The 18,626-nt window shown below is 38.6% G+C and overlaps 3 protein-coding genes across 6 annotated transcripts; all 3 read right to left on the reverse strand.

Annotated features, from left to right (window-relative positions):
• Positions 1-1,868: 1,868 nt before the first annotated feature.
• LOC306822423 (aminoacylase-1-like) lies at positions 1,869-8,151 on the reverse strand. The gene is made up of 15 exons (XM_079341454.1): positions 8,047-8,151; positions 7,527-7,673; positions 6,393-6,457; positions 6,189-6,293; positions 6,002-6,096; positions 5,747-5,823; positions 5,047-5,136; positions 4,608-4,664; positions 4,419-4,492; positions 4,279-4,328; positions 3,461-3,605; positions 3,268-3,336; positions 3,098-3,177; positions 2,631-2,691; positions 1,869-2,517 (listed from the first exon to the last, which is right to left on the reverse strand). Exons 2-15 carry the CDS (start codon positions 7,651-7,653, stop codon positions 2,353-2,355), a joined length of 1,260 nt encoding a protein of 419 aa, XP_079197580.1. The 5' UTR covers positions 7,654-7,673; positions 8,047-8,151; the 3' UTR covers positions 1,869-2,352.
• An 86-nt stretch (positions 8,152-8,237) lies between these two features.
• On the reverse strand, positions 8,238-12,263 carry abhd14a (abhydrolase domain containing 14A). 4 transcript variants are annotated; one of them, XM_079341456.1, is made up of 6 exons: positions 12,244-12,263; positions 11,731-11,875; positions 11,069-11,349; positions 10,520-10,635; positions 9,820-10,055; positions 8,238-9,175 (listed from the first exon to the last, which is right to left on the reverse strand). In XM_079341456.1, exons 3-6 carry the CDS (start codon positions 11,329-11,331, stop codon positions 8,996-8,998), a joined length of 795 nt encoding a protein of 264 aa, XP_079197582.1. In that variant the 5' UTR covers positions 11,332-11,349; positions 11,731-11,875; positions 12,244-12,263; the 3' UTR covers positions 8,238-8,995. The 4 variants fall into 4 exon arrangements, with proteins under 4 accessions (XP_079197582.1, XP_079197581.1, XP_079197583.1 ...); XM_079341455.1 differs by lacking the exon at positions 12,244-12,263 and adding an exon at positions 12,015-12,230; XM_079341457.1 differs by lacking the exon at positions 12,244-12,263 and having other exon boundaries at positions 11,773-12,232.
• Positions 12,264-13,493: 1,230 nt separating this feature from the next.
• hyal2b (hyaluronidase 2b) lies at positions 13,494-17,746 on the reverse strand. The gene is made up of 4 exons (XM_079342598.1): positions 17,532-17,746; positions 15,601-16,580; positions 15,216-15,305; positions 13,494-15,130 (listed from the first exon to the last, which is right to left on the reverse strand). Exons 2-4 carry the CDS (start codon positions 16,549-16,551, stop codon positions 14,741-14,743), a joined length of 1,431 nt encoding a protein of 476 aa, XP_079198724.1. The 5' UTR covers positions 16,552-16,580; positions 17,532-17,746; the 3' UTR covers positions 13,494-14,740.
• Positions 17,747-18,626: the final 880 nt, after the last annotated feature.

Here is an 18,626-nt window from a genome sequence, read left to right on the forward strand (position 1 = left end):
CAGTGGTCGGAGTGATATGGTGGTTTCTTACTATCTTACCTATACAGTACACTCCTTTCGTCATGGGCAAAACTCAGCCTTCTAGTTTTACTGTCTGTTAGACCTGTTAGTATATCATAACATTAAAGCTGATAAGAGCGCAGCAGGGTGTGTGGAGAGACTGCAGGAGTCAGTTTAAATCTCCACATGCGGGTAAGCTCGCTGCTGGTGTCCTTGACTGAGGTTTGAATCTCTGCCTCACTTTGCCCAAGACACCTTTGTTATTAAATCTGACCCCTGATTGAACAAGTGTGGGAGTAAAATGATCATATTTCATGCATGTACTTTGGTCATATAACTATAAGTCCTGCTTTTAGGTTTATGGCAGTTTTTAGAAACATCCAAATATGAATCTTATTTTAGATAAACTGGTCAACAGTATGCATAGCTTTTCACAGCCAGATGTTCAGATCCTCAAAAGCTCACCCAACAAGGTGACTGCCACCTATTTCTGGCTCTTCTGGAAGAAAGGATGTAAGATCAGCTTTTTAGCAGTCTTCCTGATTGCTCCATGTGCTAATACTGCTGTCATGTCCTGGGGAGAGAGAAGACTAATTACTGACTGCAGAGTCTTCCTGCCAGTCCCCCTCAGAGAACCATGCACTGTTAATTGGACTAAATCTCCAAAGGGAGCTGAACTGTCGGTGACACTGACCTTTACCTCCTACAAACAGCATAACACAGCAAAATAATTATTTATTTCATATTGCCCTTTAATGCACCTCTGTTACAGAGCACTGCTGTTTACTACAGTCCTCATTGTATGTGTAGCAGCGATAGTGATTATATATCCACCTTTGTTATACTTTTTTGATTGTCAATTCAATGTCTTTGTGTCTCTAAAGTATATCATGTAATTCTACTTACAATTACACATTTGAGTGCACTGTCATGACAAAGACACCTCAACAACTTTTGTTTGGCTCTGTTTGTACCAAAGCACATCAGTGCTTTAAGCTAAAAGCTAAAATCAACAAACTCAAACACTTGTGTGTCCATGTTCATCATCTTCATTTAGCATGCTTTTTTTGCATTATAAGGCCTACAGCCTAGGATATTAGGGATTGATTAAAACACAGAACTGGAGTAGCCTATGACAATTTCAGCTATATGAAAAACATTTGGAAAAAAAATTGTACTGGTTTGGAAATCCACTGTTTTGCAATCAGGCACAATAAGCTTCATTTGCCCCGGTTTGTCAAAGAAAAAACCTTTAAGTCTGGTCTTTTAAGACCAGACAAGACGTTTTAACCAACAACAAATTGGACAGTTATCCAGATTTAGATGACAAGAGAGGATTATGTCATTACTATCAAGTTCATAACATTTTTCTATTCCATTCTCAGCATTTGATTGGAGCTGATACATTTTATTCAATTTACTTAACTGGACAATGAGTAATTGCATTTCATGATGAATCTGAGTGGCAGCGGTTGTGGTAAAACATCTTTTAAGATGTTAAGATCTTTTCAAGAAAAATTAAGCTTAAAATTAAAGTTTAACTGCTGGCAGTAAAGAAAACGTTAATAATTTGTCCTCTGGGGGGAAAGCATTAAAAATGCTTCATCAATCCTTTCTTTAGCGGTGACAACCTATTTGCTATCTAGAGAGCTACAGTACAAACTTCATATGGCTTAACATTATTCTGTTATTGCTGTATACAGCCTCTGTGCCTTCTTTCGGTGCACATAGTACATGTGCTGAGATTCATGTATTTTGGCTCCACTGGGACACTGTTGAACACTGCTGCTTGATTTTCCATTTCACACAGATCTCAAACTTGTGCCGTAGAAACCCCCCCCCCCCCCCCCAAAAAAAAAAAAAAAGTTAAGATATACTTTTATTCAATTCAAGTTTTTAACTCAAGGTACAGTATATCTGTGGAATCATAGCTAAGATCAAGTGTAATCTTAAAAAAGCAACAAAGCTTAAGTGGACTGATAAGTTTATCAAAGTCATCTTCACATTACATGAGGTTGAATTTCTCCAAACCAACGTGATTAGAAATACACTTGTCACAATGTATATGTCTTTAAGACTATGTCTATACAAGCACACTCATCACTCAACAATACTGACAAACAGTAAGTGTGTTAAAAAAAAACCTGATGAAATACAGAGTAATAAAATCTTACTGTCTTTATCCTGAGAATCAAGAAACAAAATCACTTCTATCAAAGGCTAAGTGCTCAGTTTTGGCTTGTGATATACAGTATATGTTATTATTCTTTGGTAATCTCCTCAAGTATTCAAAGTTAAATCATCAACTCTTTAGTGAAATGCATTGTAAAAAGGTCGAAAATGAAGACTCGTCTAAGCCTCATTGGGAAAGGCAGGAACGCTGGCAAGAGCTGGGATGAGCCTCTCGAACACACTGATGCCTTTCAGAAAGACTTGCTCATTCAGAAACTCGTTGTGATCATGCAGCAGGATCGGTGTCCTGTTCATTGGGGAGAAGCCGATGGCAGGGATACCAACCTAGATTGAAGAAAAAAAGTCAGACATCGAAAAAAACCACAAAAAAAACCCCAACTGAATATGATGTCAACGTTTTATCTATTCCTGCTGTCAAATCCTGTTCTCATACTTACAGCTCGGATAAAACGGCTGTCAGTTGCAGCTGGAAATATCTCTTTTTGCAGAGTAACATTCCTACAGTGGAGAAAATGACACACACAGACTTAGTTTCCATAAAAACAGAAAGAAACTCGGCTTTTCCTCAGATTCTGACACAAGCACAATCAGACAGATCAGACAATGCTGTTCTTCATAAACATGAGAAAAAAAGGATTGTGGGAGCTGTGTGAATATTTGCAGCTAAGGTGTGAAAACTCACAAGTGATTTGCATTAGAAGGTTTGTTTCAGTAAAAGCTGGAGGAGAGAATCATGTTTTATGATCCAATTGAAAAGGGCTTGCTTTGCACACACAGTGTAGCCTTTACATGCATGTTTCAACAGAAGACGCTTCTGTACATCCACTATCGACAGCCTGTTCACACTTTAATAAGAAAGTGAGGCTGAGGACACACAAGCTATGATTCAGTACATTTCACTCACAATGCTTTGCAGACAGTGTTAAAGGCATTCCACCAAGGATCATCGTCCTCTGTCGAAGTCACGTTCTGGTTCATGTGTTTCTGCAACAGAAAGCAGCTAATTAATCTATTTGATAACAGGGACGAAGCAACATCCCTTTACATCCGAGTACAATATGTTAATGTGCTGACCTGAGCAAATTTGTAGGAGACATCCTCTCCTGCTTCTTTACACCACTCTTTGATTTGTCTCTCAAAGTCCTGGAAGGAATGATCATAATTAGGGGGGAGACAAAATGAGCCGGAGGTCATTCAACACAGGAAATATCTGTCCGTGGATCAGATGCCTAAAGGCCTAACAGGCCACACGGATATAAACACTCACCTGTAGATTTACACTCGGTGGTATCCTTAGGTCAAAGCTGACGTCCATTTCAGCTGGAATGACATTATAGGCCACGCCTCCTTTGACCATAGTCATATTTATTGTGGTGACATCCCCGAGCGTGAAGCACTCGCTGGTGTTTAGCCTGAATACAAACATGGTGGACGTGAAATCATTTCAGATTTCTTCTCATTGTACCACAGCAATAATCAGACACCCGGCTTCCTCTCATATTTATTCATATTCGTCCAGTGAAACATAAAGACCACAAACAAGAGAGGATTAGCCACCTAGCATTTCCTTTCAATGACCAGGGGTCAAATTCACTAAAAGTCTGATTAATTCCCTGCTGAGTTTGTGTAACTAACTAGAGTGAATATAAAAAGGGATTTCATGTTAAATTGATTTCAGTTGGCTGTCCTTAGTTCTTTCTATCACAGGAAAACATGTTTAGACTATAGAGACTTGAGCACTCATAAGAGTAAGCATCTTGCTTGATTTGATATTCTTGTGATAATATTAATAACAGCGTGTTTTCTAATAGTTGTTTATTCCATATATAAATAAGTGTGTTAGATTCTCTCAGAATATTATTTGTGCCCACTGAATGTAAAGCAGCATGGATTTCTACTCTGAAGCTGCCTGTTGAAGCTCGTGTCTTAAGGTGAACATTTGGAGAATAATGAAATAGACCAAGCGTTGTGATAGAGACATCCAGACATACATTTTTTTTTTTTAAAACACTACACATATAGAGGATTTTTATCTTGGCGTCAATGCTGATAAGAATGAAGATGTATAGTGTTGTTCCACCTCACCTTTGTTTCTCCTTCTCTCTGAAGTCCAGGAAGGAGTTGATGACATGGCGCTGAGACACAAAACCATGTGATCAGTGACACAGTCCCTCTCAGTCCGTGTGGCACTTAAATAATTCACCAGAAATATTGTGGACACTCACAAGCTTCTCAGCAGCAGTGTTCTCCACAAACCTGGAGCCATGACCTGGACTGCCCGGACAGTGGACTGTGATCCCTATGAGAAGAAGTCATTCTGTTTGACTCGAGCCTAAGTTACCGTAATCATCCTTAAAATATGTGGAATAGGATCAGATGGCAGAGGTGGTTTACTGCTTGTGTTTTACACTTACACCAGGGGTTTCTCTCGCCGTAGAACACTGTGTAGTCCTCACCAGGGTTTGCAAGACCTACAAAACATGGTGCTGTATTAGGAAAAATACATCACAATTCCCAAACTAAAACATAAAAAACAAAAAGGAGCTAACTGCAGAGCTAAAGGACAGAAGTTGATGATGTACAGATAAGAGTGCGGTCTGATATAATAGCCTTTGAAAAAAAAAAAAAAAATGTCTGCCTTGTTATGAGAATTAGAAGGAGGCAGAGTAAGTGTAGCAAGAACCAAAAGTGTTGTTGCTATAGTAACAGACATTGTAGTATACTTTATATGAACACTGATGCAGAAAGATAACAATTCGATTAAACAGGAATACTGCAAACTAAACACTTCAATTCATTTTTCCTTCCAACATGGGGTTCAGTGACTCTGTGAAACAAGTGTTGTTTGTTTACCTTCATCCAGTGCAAAGCCAATGTTTAAATTTTGGAACTCTGGGTGCTTCACAAATGTTTCCATTCCCTTGTGACCACCGACTTCTTCATCTGAATAATAATTAAAAAACAAAAAAAAAAATCGTTAATGTCATGTCTTTTCTTATGCAAAAAATGTTCACAACTGTCAAGACCAGTTTAACACCTTCTAATCGTGAGAATACGAGACATTCAACATTCTGATTGAAGGCGCGGGCGCAACCAAACCGCTGTTTTCAATCAACATGTCTGATTCGACAACTGCTGAGGTCGTGGCATGTGTTGTTTTCATATCTAATGAAAACAACACATGCTATAATTTGAAAGCAAGCTGATTTCATGTTGTACCTGCTGCCTCACATGTCGCTGTCACTTTAAGCACCCAGATAGCTACTACTTCACACGGACACACTGACAAAATATCAGTAATTAAATATCACTTTATGGTTGTGTTCACTGAGGTTTGATCGATGAACAAATTCAAGCATGTGACGATAGACCCGAGCAGAGTTCATCTTTGTTCGACACATTTACTGTGCTGCTACATTGTCTATGAAAAGGATGTGTGGCATGTGTCATTAAACTCAGCTTCACTTAAGAAGACTTCAAATAGGTTCGATGAGAAACAAGTTAATTAAGAAATTCGTGGGGTGATAAGGAGGCAAGCAAACAAGTGTCTCACCAGGAACAAACATTAAGTGCACAGTGCGCATCAGTTTCCGCCCCTCAGCCTTCAGTCTCCTGATGGCCTGGATGTACCTGCAAAGGAAAGAAGAACACAAAGAACACCTATTACAGATATAAGACACTGAGAGTCTGATCTGACAGAATGCAGGCTAAGAGGAGCTAGTAAAAACACAATTCAAAGTCAAGGTCACAACAACACTGGAGCTCTAATCCTGTTTAATAACAAGTCATCAATGCAGTTTATACCCACTGTATAGTTACACATTTCATGTCCTGTGATCCCCGGGCATAAATGTTGCCCTCTGCATCTTTGAAAGCACTGAAAGCATCGTATTTCCAATGTTCCTGGAGAAGAGATTCATATCAAGTCCATTTTTTTCACGTCTATTACAGATGAAACAGGATGCAGACACTACAAACAGAGTCTGATGACATACCTGGTAAACGGGCACAACATCTGTGTGGGAATTCAGTAAGATGGATTTGAGGGTTGGGTTTGTCCCTTCCCATGTCATGATGCAAACGACTCTGCCAGGAAACACCTGAAGGCAAAAGCAGCAACACACAAGGAACACTGTTTACTCCCAGTTTGCACGAGAGCGTTAGATATCATGGACTATGATACGATCACTGACGCACACCTCAATCTTTTTTATGGGTAGCCCGAGCTCCTCTGCAATCCTGTCCAGGAACTTAAGAGCAGCATCTGTGAATGAATAATCAGAAAGAATAAAGTCTGTATAAAAGTGACAAACTGGACACTGGGGAGTCACAATCTTATGGTTTAAGTTGTGACAGCACCTTTTCAACTCGCAAAGTCACAACAATCCAAGAATGAGAATGTTATTCTTGTCAGGGAATCAGTTTTCAGCAACTTCCAGGTTGGTGTGAGAAAGGCAGCCAGGAAAAGCAGCAATAACTGTCCTTTAAAATAGTCAATGCTTTTCTAGTCTTCTGACTAATTCATAGCACTTTTACACACCTACCCATTCACACACTGATGGGAGTGAGACCATCAGAAGTAACTTATCCCATTCAGGGATAGCAGGGGGAGCAGTTCGGGGTTAAGTCTATTGCCCAAAGACACATGGAACAATTTGCTGCAGGATCTGAGGATCGAATCCTCGGCCTTCCGGTTGAGAGACGACGACTCCACTATTTGAGCTACCTGTTCAGCTCTCACTAACAATTGGTCCGCAAATGCTACCCAGTCCTTATGGAGATAAAGAGTACATCTGCCTGACAAGTCTGAAAATGAGCCGTAAACAACACAACTGACTGGATACAAAACTGCATAGAGTCATGTCATAAAGAGTGATTATTTCTGTGAGAGAAAAAAAAAAGGCAATATGTGCTGCCACTACAAGAAGTTCTATTGTTTAGGTTTTGTCGTCATCTTTAGATTACAGTATTTTTACTTTATTAATTCTTTTAATTTCAAATTAGGACCAATAACAGCAGTTCATCTTTATATTTCAAGTCATTATGTTTGTGACATAACAGATTGTACTTATTGTCTAAGCAGATAAGACTTGGACTTTGACAAATTCTACAGCTTGAGTTGACACCAGATCAACAAACAAATACATTTCACACTTCTTCTTCTTTTTTAAACTTACTTATCCATAGTAGATTTATACACAAAGCGGATTAAAGCTTCATGATCACATGTTAAGTGAATTATCAAAAACCAACAAAGGTAAATGCCAGAGATCAATCCTTAAAACTCCTAAAGATATGCATTGATTTGAGCAAACTGGACGAGGACTTCTCACCATAGTCCGGGTCTGGGTGGACAGTTTTGAGGCGCAGGTACTGTCTGAACAGACTCACAGAGGGGTCCTCTCCCTCAGGACAGCTCTGTCCTCCTCCCACACCTGGACCGTTTTTGTCAGGCAGCATGGTGGTATTTATTTACTCCTCTGAAGAAAGAGGGATGGACATAGTTAGACAAAACCACGGCAGCAGATCAAAATGAAGCACATTGAGATTTATCTTAACCACTAATTGTTATAACCAAAAGCCTGCAGCATAGGCCGCAGTAACTTCAGCTCCAGTTATAGTAGCTTTTGTTTGTTTCAGCAGGCCTGTCACATTACTGACAAACTGCAGTAACACCAGTTTAATGCTTCAGCAGCGACCGAGCCTTGTTGTAGTCGACTTATTCTTTGTGCAAGCTGCCTCTGGACGTTAGCTAACTAGCATCATAAACGGAGAGGCGATCACACGACTGCGAACCGTGTACATGTATTATTGAGTCTCTATTTCTCCAGGTATTACATCAAAAAGACTTACCTTGCGCAGTGAACTAGCTCGTCAGGTAAGCAGTTTTCCCCTAGCTGACAGCTCAGTGTAGCGCCTGACAACAGCTGACTGACTATCAAAATAAAAGTCCTGGCGCGTGGTTATTACGTTTCAAAATAAAAATAAAAAACTTTAAAAAATAAAAATCGGACCATATCCATCAACTTACTGACGCAGACAAATTAAACAATTTGTTTTTATTTAAAGTTATGCATATTTCTTATTTTTAGTTTGTTCTTCACACGATTGTCCAAACGTATTTGCAAATATATAATACATATAACTTCATCTCCGTTATATACATACACATTTGTTGGTTTTAAAATTAATTTAGTTTTACTATATTCTTAAATAATAATAATAAAAAAACGTCAGTTCCTAGTTGATCTTGTCAATGAAGCATTACTTTTGTTGGAAGCTAGAATGTTAAATAGATCTTAATCTACACTTCTGTTTTATCAAAATGGAAGCAAACAGAAACTATTCAGATAGACACCTGCTAGATTTGCATATTTACAGTGACCTAAATGTCACCTATAAACCGTAACAGAGAAGCAAACACATTACATCTTTTTACATGCAGACAGACATGAAACACATCAAACTAAACTCCCCACTATACCATACAAGTCGTAAGCTTCTTTTTTTAATGAGCGGAGAAGAACTACTCTAATATTTTTGGGTGAATGGAAAGCTAAAAGAAATACTTAAATAATAAAAACATCTGAAATAGTGTTGTATTAACTGTCAGGACAATATTTGACATGCCATTTTCATGTGTTAAACCCTGCTCGAATTACCACACCCTTTACTTCAGGTGATAATAATACAACTTTGTACTGTATATTGAGCAACACTTAGTACTTGTTAGTATCCATCTTTTTCTCTTCTTTATTTTGTTTCCATCTTTCTTCCTCTTTATCCTCAGCTTTATATCTCATTACAGTTTGCTGAGGAAGTCGATCAATCCTTGGTGAAATTCTCTGGGTTTGTCCATGTAGCAGGCGTGGCGGGCTCCTTCTAACTTAAGCACAAAGTGATGAGGAAGCTGTATGAGGTTCTTGTGGGACTGGGCACCCAGATTTGTGTCTAGGGCTCCATAAACGATCAGGGTGGGTGTCTTAAAAAGGAAACAGACAGGAGAACACTATTAGGCTGGACAGTGACAAAACCTTTTAAACCAGCAGACTTTAAAGCCAGCTTTCTGGTACAAAGTCATTGGATAAATATGTGGAGTATCAGAATCTCTTTACATGCCATTGTACATATACCACAAAATTTGGTTTGACTGATACTGTATGGCAACAATATTCTTATATTGCTGGTGATCTTATGTATATCCAAAAAATGGAAAAAAAAAAAAAAACTGATAATGACAGACCGCAATATGAAAATCTTTCAGACTGTATTGATACCTTTATAATGGCCCATAAACAACATGATGGGCTAATCTTTTGAAACAGTACTAGTTCTGAACACAAGACACACAAGTACAATTAATCTTATAGTCTCTTACTAAAAGAGCCGTAAAAGGCTTTTCTGTCACATTTTATGCACAAAATAATTCCAGATAACTTATTAGAAGAACGGTAAGCTAGTTAGAGCCATACAACATTTTTCCCCCACATATGTTAAAGCAATAACTTGTACTAATATATATTAAAAAGCTGTACTTGGAATGAATGAAGAATGTTACATACACCAGACTCCAACATAAGACAGAGCAGCAGTTCATTTAGGACCTGCATGTTCTAAGATACTTACTGAAATACTTTGGTATTGTTGTGGAGTGTAACTTCGGGTACCAACTGGTGCTATGGGAATGAAGCCATGTAGCTGAGCGTTATTTTTTACGAGGAAGGGAATGGAGTAGTGTCCACTCATGGAGGGGCTCAAAAGCACAGCTGCCCTGACGCCCAACGACTCCATGAACCTTGAAATGAGGTCCACACGATTCTGTTCCGTTTTCAAAGCCTCTGAGTCTGGTGATTTTCCATACCCTGAAGTAAGAAGAAAAAAATAACTGAGGAAAAACTTCAAGTGTAATAGACCTCTGTTTAGATTGATTTGGAAAGGACTTGTGATTGGAATTGCCAGAGTTCTTCAAGTCACCCTGAATATGTGACTTGTAATTCAAATAAACATCACATTTGCAAATAATATGGCACTCATGGCAACAAAGAGGGTGAATGGGTGTAAACAATGTTAAACAAGTTCATACACCAAACACAATCACTACTCATACAGAACGCTAATTTTCCTACGTTTCAGATTGAGAATCTTTTCACTGAGTTTTCTGCTTCTTTTTTGCAAAGGAATCAAGCAAAAACATGTGCCTTGTTCAGCCTTCATACAGCATCTATTGATCTACCCTCCAAATGACTTCTAGTTCAGATAATCTTATTCAACCCCAGGCCATACAATTTGTGTATAACGATAATCTAGGTTGTGTTTTTTTGTCAACCTGGCAGGTCCATCGCTAAGGCTTGATATCCATGAGTTGCAAGAAGGGCCATTGTGCCAAGTTCTTCCCAGGTTTTGGATGTGAAAGCCTGGCCATGAAGAAGGACCACTTGCAGCCTGACAAGACAAGACAAGACAAGACAAAAAAAAGGAAGTTTTTCTGATTACCTTTTAACAGTCACAGTCAACAGTCAGTTAAGGTAACAAATGAAAAGGAGTCACTTGAATGTACAAAATAATAACATATAGATACTGTAAACAGTGTAAAGTGTCAGTGTGTAAACTGGCCAGGGTCCAGTAAAATAGTAATGTGCAAAAATGTAAAAAGAAAAAAGGACTATTGAAAGTACGAAAAATAAATAAATATACATATAGAATAATGTGAACAGTGTCCCAGGGTGTGCAATGTGCAGGATTATGTTTTTAACTGAGGAGAGTGGAGTTAACAGTCTGAGGAAAGAAGCTCTTCCTGAGTCTTTCTGTGTTCGCCTTGATGTGTCGAAGGCGGCTGTCCGAGGGTAGAAACATAAACAGTCTGTTATCAGCTCACCTTGGCAAGATCTGTCGTCCAACTCCATCAACGGGTAAAGCTTCTCTGAAAAACAGTGGAGGGTCCCCTGGCAGCTGTCCTGTGCGGATAGACACGTTGATGTTGGGAATTGGTGGAGGTGAAGTGGACATCAGTCCCATTCCTTGAGCCTCAAGAGACGGCTCCATGCTGCCCTGGCGGATGGACGGTAGCAGTAGGTACAGAAGAATTGTGGCCAACAACACCAGGCCCAGAACAACGAGACGATTACGCAAAAAATTCATTTCTTCTTGATGAAAGACCTAAAAGTGAGAGAAATATCAAATGGATCCCATTCACACAGTTTGACATTGATTGACGGTGAATACTGCAAGTGTGAATATCCACAGAAAAAAATAACAATATCCAAGTCCAATTTGAATAAGTTAAAACATAACGTGAAATATAAACTATGTCCTCAATGTAAGGATGAGAGCTGGCAATGAAACGGATGACACACAAACCCTGTTAAATGAAAGGTGATCCTCCCGGATAACATGCAATATAGCAGCGATAAAGGAATAATTTACCTGTTTGGTTTAGTCAAAAAAAATATTTATGAAAGACAAGATTAGTGAGATGTGTCTCTCAGCTACATTGTGACACAATATGTAGCATGGATGTAACCACAGAGGGAGACATACCAACACAGATGAGACACTTGTTTGACAGACACCTTCACACACAGAAGGACGATGCTCTCTGCTTCATGTCTCCTTTATGTCAGGCTGCTAGGGATCGGAAATATCGATGATTGGCGTCTCGTCGTCGTTGATGGTAGCTAGCTTTCTATTGAACAGAAACTGTGTGGTTAGCCTGACGCTCGCTAAGCTGCACATTTTTTCACATTTTTCACAGACATGAACCGGTCTATATGTTCATCGTCTCTTGGTTAAGTTATGAAATTGATCTGCAAAGAAACGCTCACACAAGAAGTCCGATAAAAACAAGTGAAGGAATATTTACGACTCGTCTCCTGCACATAATCATTTTTGCAGCTGTTTCATCATGCACAGTAAATATCTGTCTACAGCTTTTGTTTCACACGGATCACATTGGGAAGTGCACATAACAACGCCGAGCAACTCGTCGTCACTTCCTGTCTATTTTATCTGCTCTCATCTTCATTTCAATTTAAGGAGGCAGTGATGGTAAACCTGATTTGTGTGTCCTGTCCAGTGGAGAATAAACGGACCGTTACTAACAGTGACATAAGACACCTCTTACACATTAGATTAGTGTGTACTAGCCAATCAGAGAAAGAGTAGGGAGGGTCATCCCTTCACTATCCTATAGGAGTATTCATCCTGAATACTGTCAATCAATCAATGGTGTGAATCAGAGGAGATTTAGAAGTGGGTATAGGCTATGGAGAGTGACAAATAAATAGGTATACTCTGTATACTTCTCAATTCTTAGATATTGACCACACCTTTGTTTACATTCATTAGGTTTTCAAGTATACAATGTCAACAGAAAAGTTGGGATTGAATTTAAAAAATATATATTCTGCATTTTTAAAATGACAAGAACACTATTGAATTCACTGTAAGCGTGTTAATACTTTGCTGTTCACTGATGGTAAAACATGAACAATTAAAACAAAAAACAAACACAAACTTAACTGTTATTCTGTGACTTAAATCATACATTATAACAATTTGACTGATACATATTTAAAAAAAATCATTCACAAACTTTTTACAGCAGAATAAGTTATTCTTGGGCTTTTTGAGGTACACATATTCTTTTCAAACTGAACACTGAAGTCATTTGCTTTTCCCAGCTCTGGGTTTTATTTGGACTGAGTTACTTTGAGTTTATCTATGGACAGTTATAATTTTCTTTGACTACTTGTCTACATTTCTTTATATAACACATGATGAATGAGACGCATGTTTGTTCAACTAAGTAAAAAAAAAAAACATGTACATTTGAGTCATCAATAAGTTCAGGTCAAAATGCAATGTTATTCTGTAAATGTTGATGAAAACTAAAATAATTGCTGAAGTTCTTCAAAGGAGTTTATCCACAGATGTGAAGATATGTTTGTTACCAGATCATGCTTTCAGCAAACTTAACTTTATATACCATCACATTTACCATAAAGACTCAGCATTATATAGGACTATATAAACTAAATAACTGTAAAAACATAAGGTTTTTTGAAATGCATTCTCTGTTTTGTTTATTTGCCATTTATGAAATTTGGAAATATTGATGCAACTTTTATCATTTAAAAAAAACAAAACATTTTAATGTTTTTTTCACAAAAATAAAAACTACATTCTGACAGGGATGAATCCCTGTTGACTACAGTACCCAGAAAATAAAATCAGATCAGATACAGAAAAAAATAATCAAAAATCAAAAAATAAAATATATGTAAAAGGAGGCTACAAAATGCTTTAAAATACAAAACACTTCATTATTTTATTTGGTTTTAAACAATAACAGCATTAAGGCAGAAAAAAGGCTTGTTACATATAGTAATGTCCTTAATTAGACTAAGGTTGTTTTTAAAATCAGCACATGGAGCGGTAAAAGGAAAGTTATACGAATATATAAGCTAAAAATTCAAAAAAGGAAGAGATGACAGTAATAGAGGCAGTCATTTGTTCTTTTGGTAAAATTCACAGTGGAGCGTCTCTCTTATATGACACATTGAATAAAGAAAAAAATCTATACACAGCACCTCTAATGCACCGACAATCACCATGAAGGTCTCTGTGTTATTTCACTTCTTATAAATATAGGCATGTATTAAAGCCAGAACCACCTTAAAAAGCAGATAAAGTGCAAAAATAGATAGAGTTCGCAGCATATATAACATGTTCTATTGCAAAACTACTCGAGTGATTTCCCATTTTTCAGTTTGATTACAGCACTGCATCACTTGCACAACAGTACCATCTCAGCTTTAAGGTTGCTAAATACTTGTTTGATTAAGACAATAGAAAATAAATACAGAACTTACTGTATAAATATGAATATGCTGCGGAAAGACATTTATTTGGAATCTGCTGAATCTGAATCTAGCCTTTTCTAAATTTACATACAATTTAAATTTAAATACACTGAAAAACTGGTATGCATTAAAATCAATTTTTAAAAAAGCATTGGGTTATGAGGTTTTTTTGAAAACCTCAATCAACAGAAACTGTAAACAATGGTACCATTATGCAAAGAGCACTTTGTAGTCCAGTTAAGGCACAAATATGAACCTAAACAAACAGGCCCCACCATGTTGGCTACCTTTCTTCCATTTCTTTAATCACTAACAAAGTTGTTTTTTTTTAAATTATATTTTCCAGATAAAAGGCATTAAGGTCAGAATTTCCAGAGGCCTTTAAGTTGAACTTGTGATTTTTAAAAAAAATTTTTTTTACATTATTTGATACAAGAAACTGAACAGTTGAAGTATTAAAGGATGAACATTAGTTCAACATGGAGGCCCTGAGGTTCGAGCTCTGCCAGTGCAGCTTGTACAGGGATAAAAGTCTCCTGTCTTTCTGGGAGATACACTGACTGTCTGCTGCTGTGACGGAATCAGTATCACTAGTGCAAAGAAACTTACCACCATCATGTTTAAAACTCTGTAATGTCCTGCTCTGGGTTTGCCTAAGCATGGAATAGTTTCACTTCTCAGTTTCCTCAGTGTAGCAGCATGAAGAGTCCTAGTGGGAGTAAAATGCACAGAGGCCAGGTCCCTAAGACAGAGGAGCCTCTATTCTGCCCTTTTTCTTTCTCTGTACAGTCCTCACCCCTGTACCCACTGTAGCACTGGCAGTGAAAGTGTGTGTGGAAAACATCCAGCTCAGCTCGGCCAGGACTGCCTGTAACCTTCAGCTGGCCGTCCTGACTGGTGATGCTGTGTGTCGAGGGGCTGAGATGAAGGTACACATCACTGTCTGGTACTTTGCGTAGACAGCGGCCGTGGGATTTACACAGTTCCTGACTGCACCGTTCTGCAGCTGTGGATACGTTGAGCAGGTACCGGCCAAGCGGTCCTTGGAGGTATGTATCAAGGCGTAGGCAGTTAGCCTGCAGGAGAAACACAAATGTTAGCCAAACCACTAAAAAAAGAGGCTATTTAGCATTGAAACAGAAGAGAAGATATGACACTTACACGGCTGCTTGCATACGAGGTGTCTCCCCAGAAGACAACACCTGCTGCTCCAAGGGCAACACTCTCACCAATGGTAGAGACCAGATCCATCTAAAATCATTAACACAAACTGTGATTGGTCAACTTTAAATCAAAGAAAATGTAATCACAAAGAAAATAACATTTTGACACATTTGAATCCCACTTTGGTCATTTTTTTAAAATGGTTATAGAAAGACTTTTATCTTTGTAATATTTAACCTTTTCATGGGAGTAACAGTGGTGCTTAAGCTCAAACATTGTTTAATGTACTATCCTATGGTTACCTGTCACATTGAACTGCTAGTTATCATAGCATATATTTAAGCTTTCTGAGCACAATAAATTGTTGCTCTTGCCATCTTACCTCAGTTAGGGGGGTCATCTGACTGATGTAAGTAGGTCGGGTATAGACAAAAACCGGACGTGCTAGTCCATCCCCTACAGATGCCAGGCGCATCGCCTCCTTCACCCTATTTCGGACAAAGAGTCGCCCATAATACGTTGAGCTTAGTACAGAGTCAATGTATATGGACGGAAAAAAAGCTGTACATTCCATCCACAACCAATTTAGTTGATCATTGCGTGCCATCTCTACAGCAGGACAGCGTCCTGTGTAGTCTTTCAGGCCACCCTTGTAGTCATGGTTGTAACAATCTGGAAACAGGTAGAAGCCCCACAGTTGATTTGGCCTCAAACTCTTGGCCAGTTTTAGGGTCTCTAGCATAAACTTGCGAGCCGACAGTTCATATTCCTGCTGTGCAACTTTTCCCACTTGTTCTGCGGTCCAAAGTGGGTTCTTTTCCTTCACAAGATCACGAGATTTACTTCGATAGATATCTTTAGTATCCCAATTTCTGATCCACAATGGTCTCCACTCCTCCCAGTCAATAACAGCCAGACCTTTTGCCTCTGGCTCTCGGATATATTTTTGCACACCTTCAGGCATCTTTTCATAATGCTGAGAGAGGCTGGCAAGCTGCGGAAGGCCTCCGTTCACTGCAGTGCCACTACGTTCATAATAGGGATACAACCCAAGGCGCTCCTTATAGAAGATTGTTAAGTTCTGCCGGACAAAGCCCTCATTGGGGGAAGCCACAACATCAAACTGGTCCAGAGACAAAGTTACACCGTATCGTGGGGCACAATCCTGTGTTGGGGCATTCCAGACAAGAAGAACTGGCTTCTGGGAATATAATGGCCATTTTGTCTGCTTTAAATCTGCCGAACACAAGACGGCCCACGATGTCAACAGCATCTGAAGCAACCAAGGCACGTTGCCTGCCGTGGTGAAAACAGAGTGAAATGCACCCTTCATGGTCACTGCTCACCTTCTCCCCGCTTTCACTGCAAAAGAAACAAAGTTGTTTTATTAGTATTAATAGGACTGTACATATGCAGCACATTTTTAATGTGGGGGTGGGGTTAGGGGGGTATACGGGTCGATTTTTGAGCATTATCTTTGTTAAAGTGCCAATATTTAACACGTTATGTCATGAATGCACGTCTGAAAATATGTGTTTTGTGCAAACTGTATTTAACTTATATCAGCATTTTTCTGCTTTAACGGCTGGACTTTGGCACTTTCATTATAGTTACGATGACTAGGTGACAGTGCATCTTATCTCTGATCTTGTGATCTCATAGGTAGACTTTATAGATGGCATTAAAAATCGATCACAAGAAATCGAGATTCTTCTCTTTTAAGATTTAAAATCGAGTCATAACTCACAAAAATCGATTTTATTATTATTATAATTATTATCAAGGGGGCTAATCAGTCACTGCCTGCTCTTTAAATTAGTAGACTGCCAAATAGAACAACAAGAAACTCAGTCAGTCTTACAGATGATTTGAGTAGATCCTTAAGTATGGACTTATTTATAAAGAGACTTTGAATCAATGAATCCAGAATCGTTTTTAATCGAAAGTCGATTCTGAATTGAAATCGAATCGTGAGACACATGATGATTCCCAGCCTGAAAATAACAAATAAGAATATAGGAACTCTACCAATCGAACTGGGTGTTTAATGATTCCTTATATTCCTCTGTGTGGTTAATAGCAGTCTCCTTTAACTCATTTAAATCAGTTCAAGTAACTAATTTTAACGTTGGTTAGAAAGCAAATATTAAAGGGGGAAAACCAATCCACATCATCTAAAATCAACTGCTTCCTTATTATTATTAATCAGCGTCCTTCCGTCCACGGACATACTGGACCTCATTGGAAAAGTTGGTTCAAAGTTTCATTGAAACTAAAGGCGTTTAAACTGAGCTGTTCCTTTTCCAGACTGACCTGTTCCGATGAAGCTGACGACGCCGTCTTATGATTCTACACATGCAGGAGATGACTCTTCCACCGGCCTGCCATGTGAGAAGTAACTACCATAGTCTGCTCAGTCCATGTTGATGATTAATAAACTTTGTCTGTACAGGACAGCAGCAGCGACCACGACATGAGAAGTGGTGACGGGAGGGGAGGGGGGGAGCGTTGGGCAACATCAGGTCTATTTATCAAGCTCCTGAGGAGGGGGGGGGGGGGTCGGGTTATGAATTATGAATGATTGTGCAGCTGTTTATACAAACACCGTGGAGTGTTACAATTTCAATGTGTTTTTGTTAAATTATTAACCATAGTTTTTTTCTACCTAACCTTGTGTAACTAAAAAACGTTTTCTAATTCTGGTGCCAATGACCCCTCGACTTGACACTGAAGTGGTCTGTTCAATAGCTGCTCTGTGACGTTGCGCTAACAATAACAAGCACTTCCGGGTAGTTTCAGAGTAAAGTTACAAAAGGATTTAAACCATATTATCAAGGTTTTAGAAGCCTAGCCGTAGTTTTCATGGACAAACATCTTTGCTTTAAATTAATTATATCTTTCTTGGCATACATTTTATTTAAATCTAGAGTAGGTACTTTGTATTTAGGGTGATAGCTCTCCGCTCTGCATGAATCACGTCTGTCAAGACAAATTCACCAAGACATAAATATTAGATCACCTGAGGAGCACTTGTAGGCCACATAGACACTGTATCATGGCAAAACTTCTTAACTGTATTGACATTTTCATACGTATCCTAAACGGGTTTAGTAAAACAACCACAGGCTTTCACGTTGTTTTGGTGGACGTCCCAAACTTTCCCAAGAACCTGCCATCAGTCCCTGTCCTTCATCTGCCAGTTCAGACCTCATCATACTTAAACATGCCATCATATGATGAGGCATGTTTCATTAGAGACTAAAAGGGAACAAAAGATTACACTGAACAATGTTTGATGGATGGCTGTTATTTTCTGTTTCTAGAGTCTAGACAGACATCTTTTTTTTATGGCAAAGGACTGAATTGAAGCGTAAGATGTTTTAATTCAGCTTGAATGATCAAACATTT

Source organism: Symphodus melops (genome assembly GCF_947650265.1).
Source record: "Symphodus melops genome assembly, chromosome: 4".
Taxonomy (NCBI): Eukaryota; Metazoa; Chordata; class Actinopteri; order Labriformes; family Labridae; genus Symphodus; species Symphodus melops.

Coding starts and splice junctions, on each gene's coding strand:
- LOC306822423 (XM_079341454.1), bottom strand. CDS start 7,653: ATGCTGCCTGACAAAAACGGTCCAGGTGTGGGAGGAGGACAGAGCTGT. Junction 5,137..5,746: donor GCACTTAATGTTTGTTCCTG/GTGAGACACTTG, acceptor ATTATTATTCAG/ATGAAGAAGTCGGTGGTCAC. Junction 4,329..4,418: donor ACACTGCTGCTGAGAAGCTT/GTGAGTGTCCAC, acceptor TTTGTGTCTCAG/CGCCATGTCATCAACTCCTT.
- hyal2b (XM_079342598.1), bottom strand. CDS start 16,551: ATGAAGGGTGCATTTCACTCTGTTTTCACCACGGCAGGCAACGTGCCT. Junction 15,306..15,600: donor AGATGACCCCCCTAACTGAG/GTAAGATGGCAA, acceptor TAATGATTTTAG/ATGGATCTGGTCTCTACCAT. Junction 15,131..15,215: donor CCTCGTATGCAAGCAGCCGT/GTAAGTGTCATA, acceptor TTTCTCCTGCAG/GCTAACTGCCTACGCCTTGA.
- abhd14a (XM_079341456.1), bottom strand. CDS start 11,331: ATGAATTTTTTGCGTAATCGTCTCGTTGTTCTGGGCCTGGTGTTGTTG. Junction 10,636..11,068: donor GGACGACAGATCTTGCCAAG/GTGAGCTGATAA, acceptor TTGTCTTGTCAG/GCTGCAAGTGGTCCTTCTTC. Junction 10,056..10,519: donor CTTAGCGATGGACCTGCCAG/GTTGACAAAAAA, acceptor TTCTTACTTCAG/GGTATGGAAAATCACCAGAC.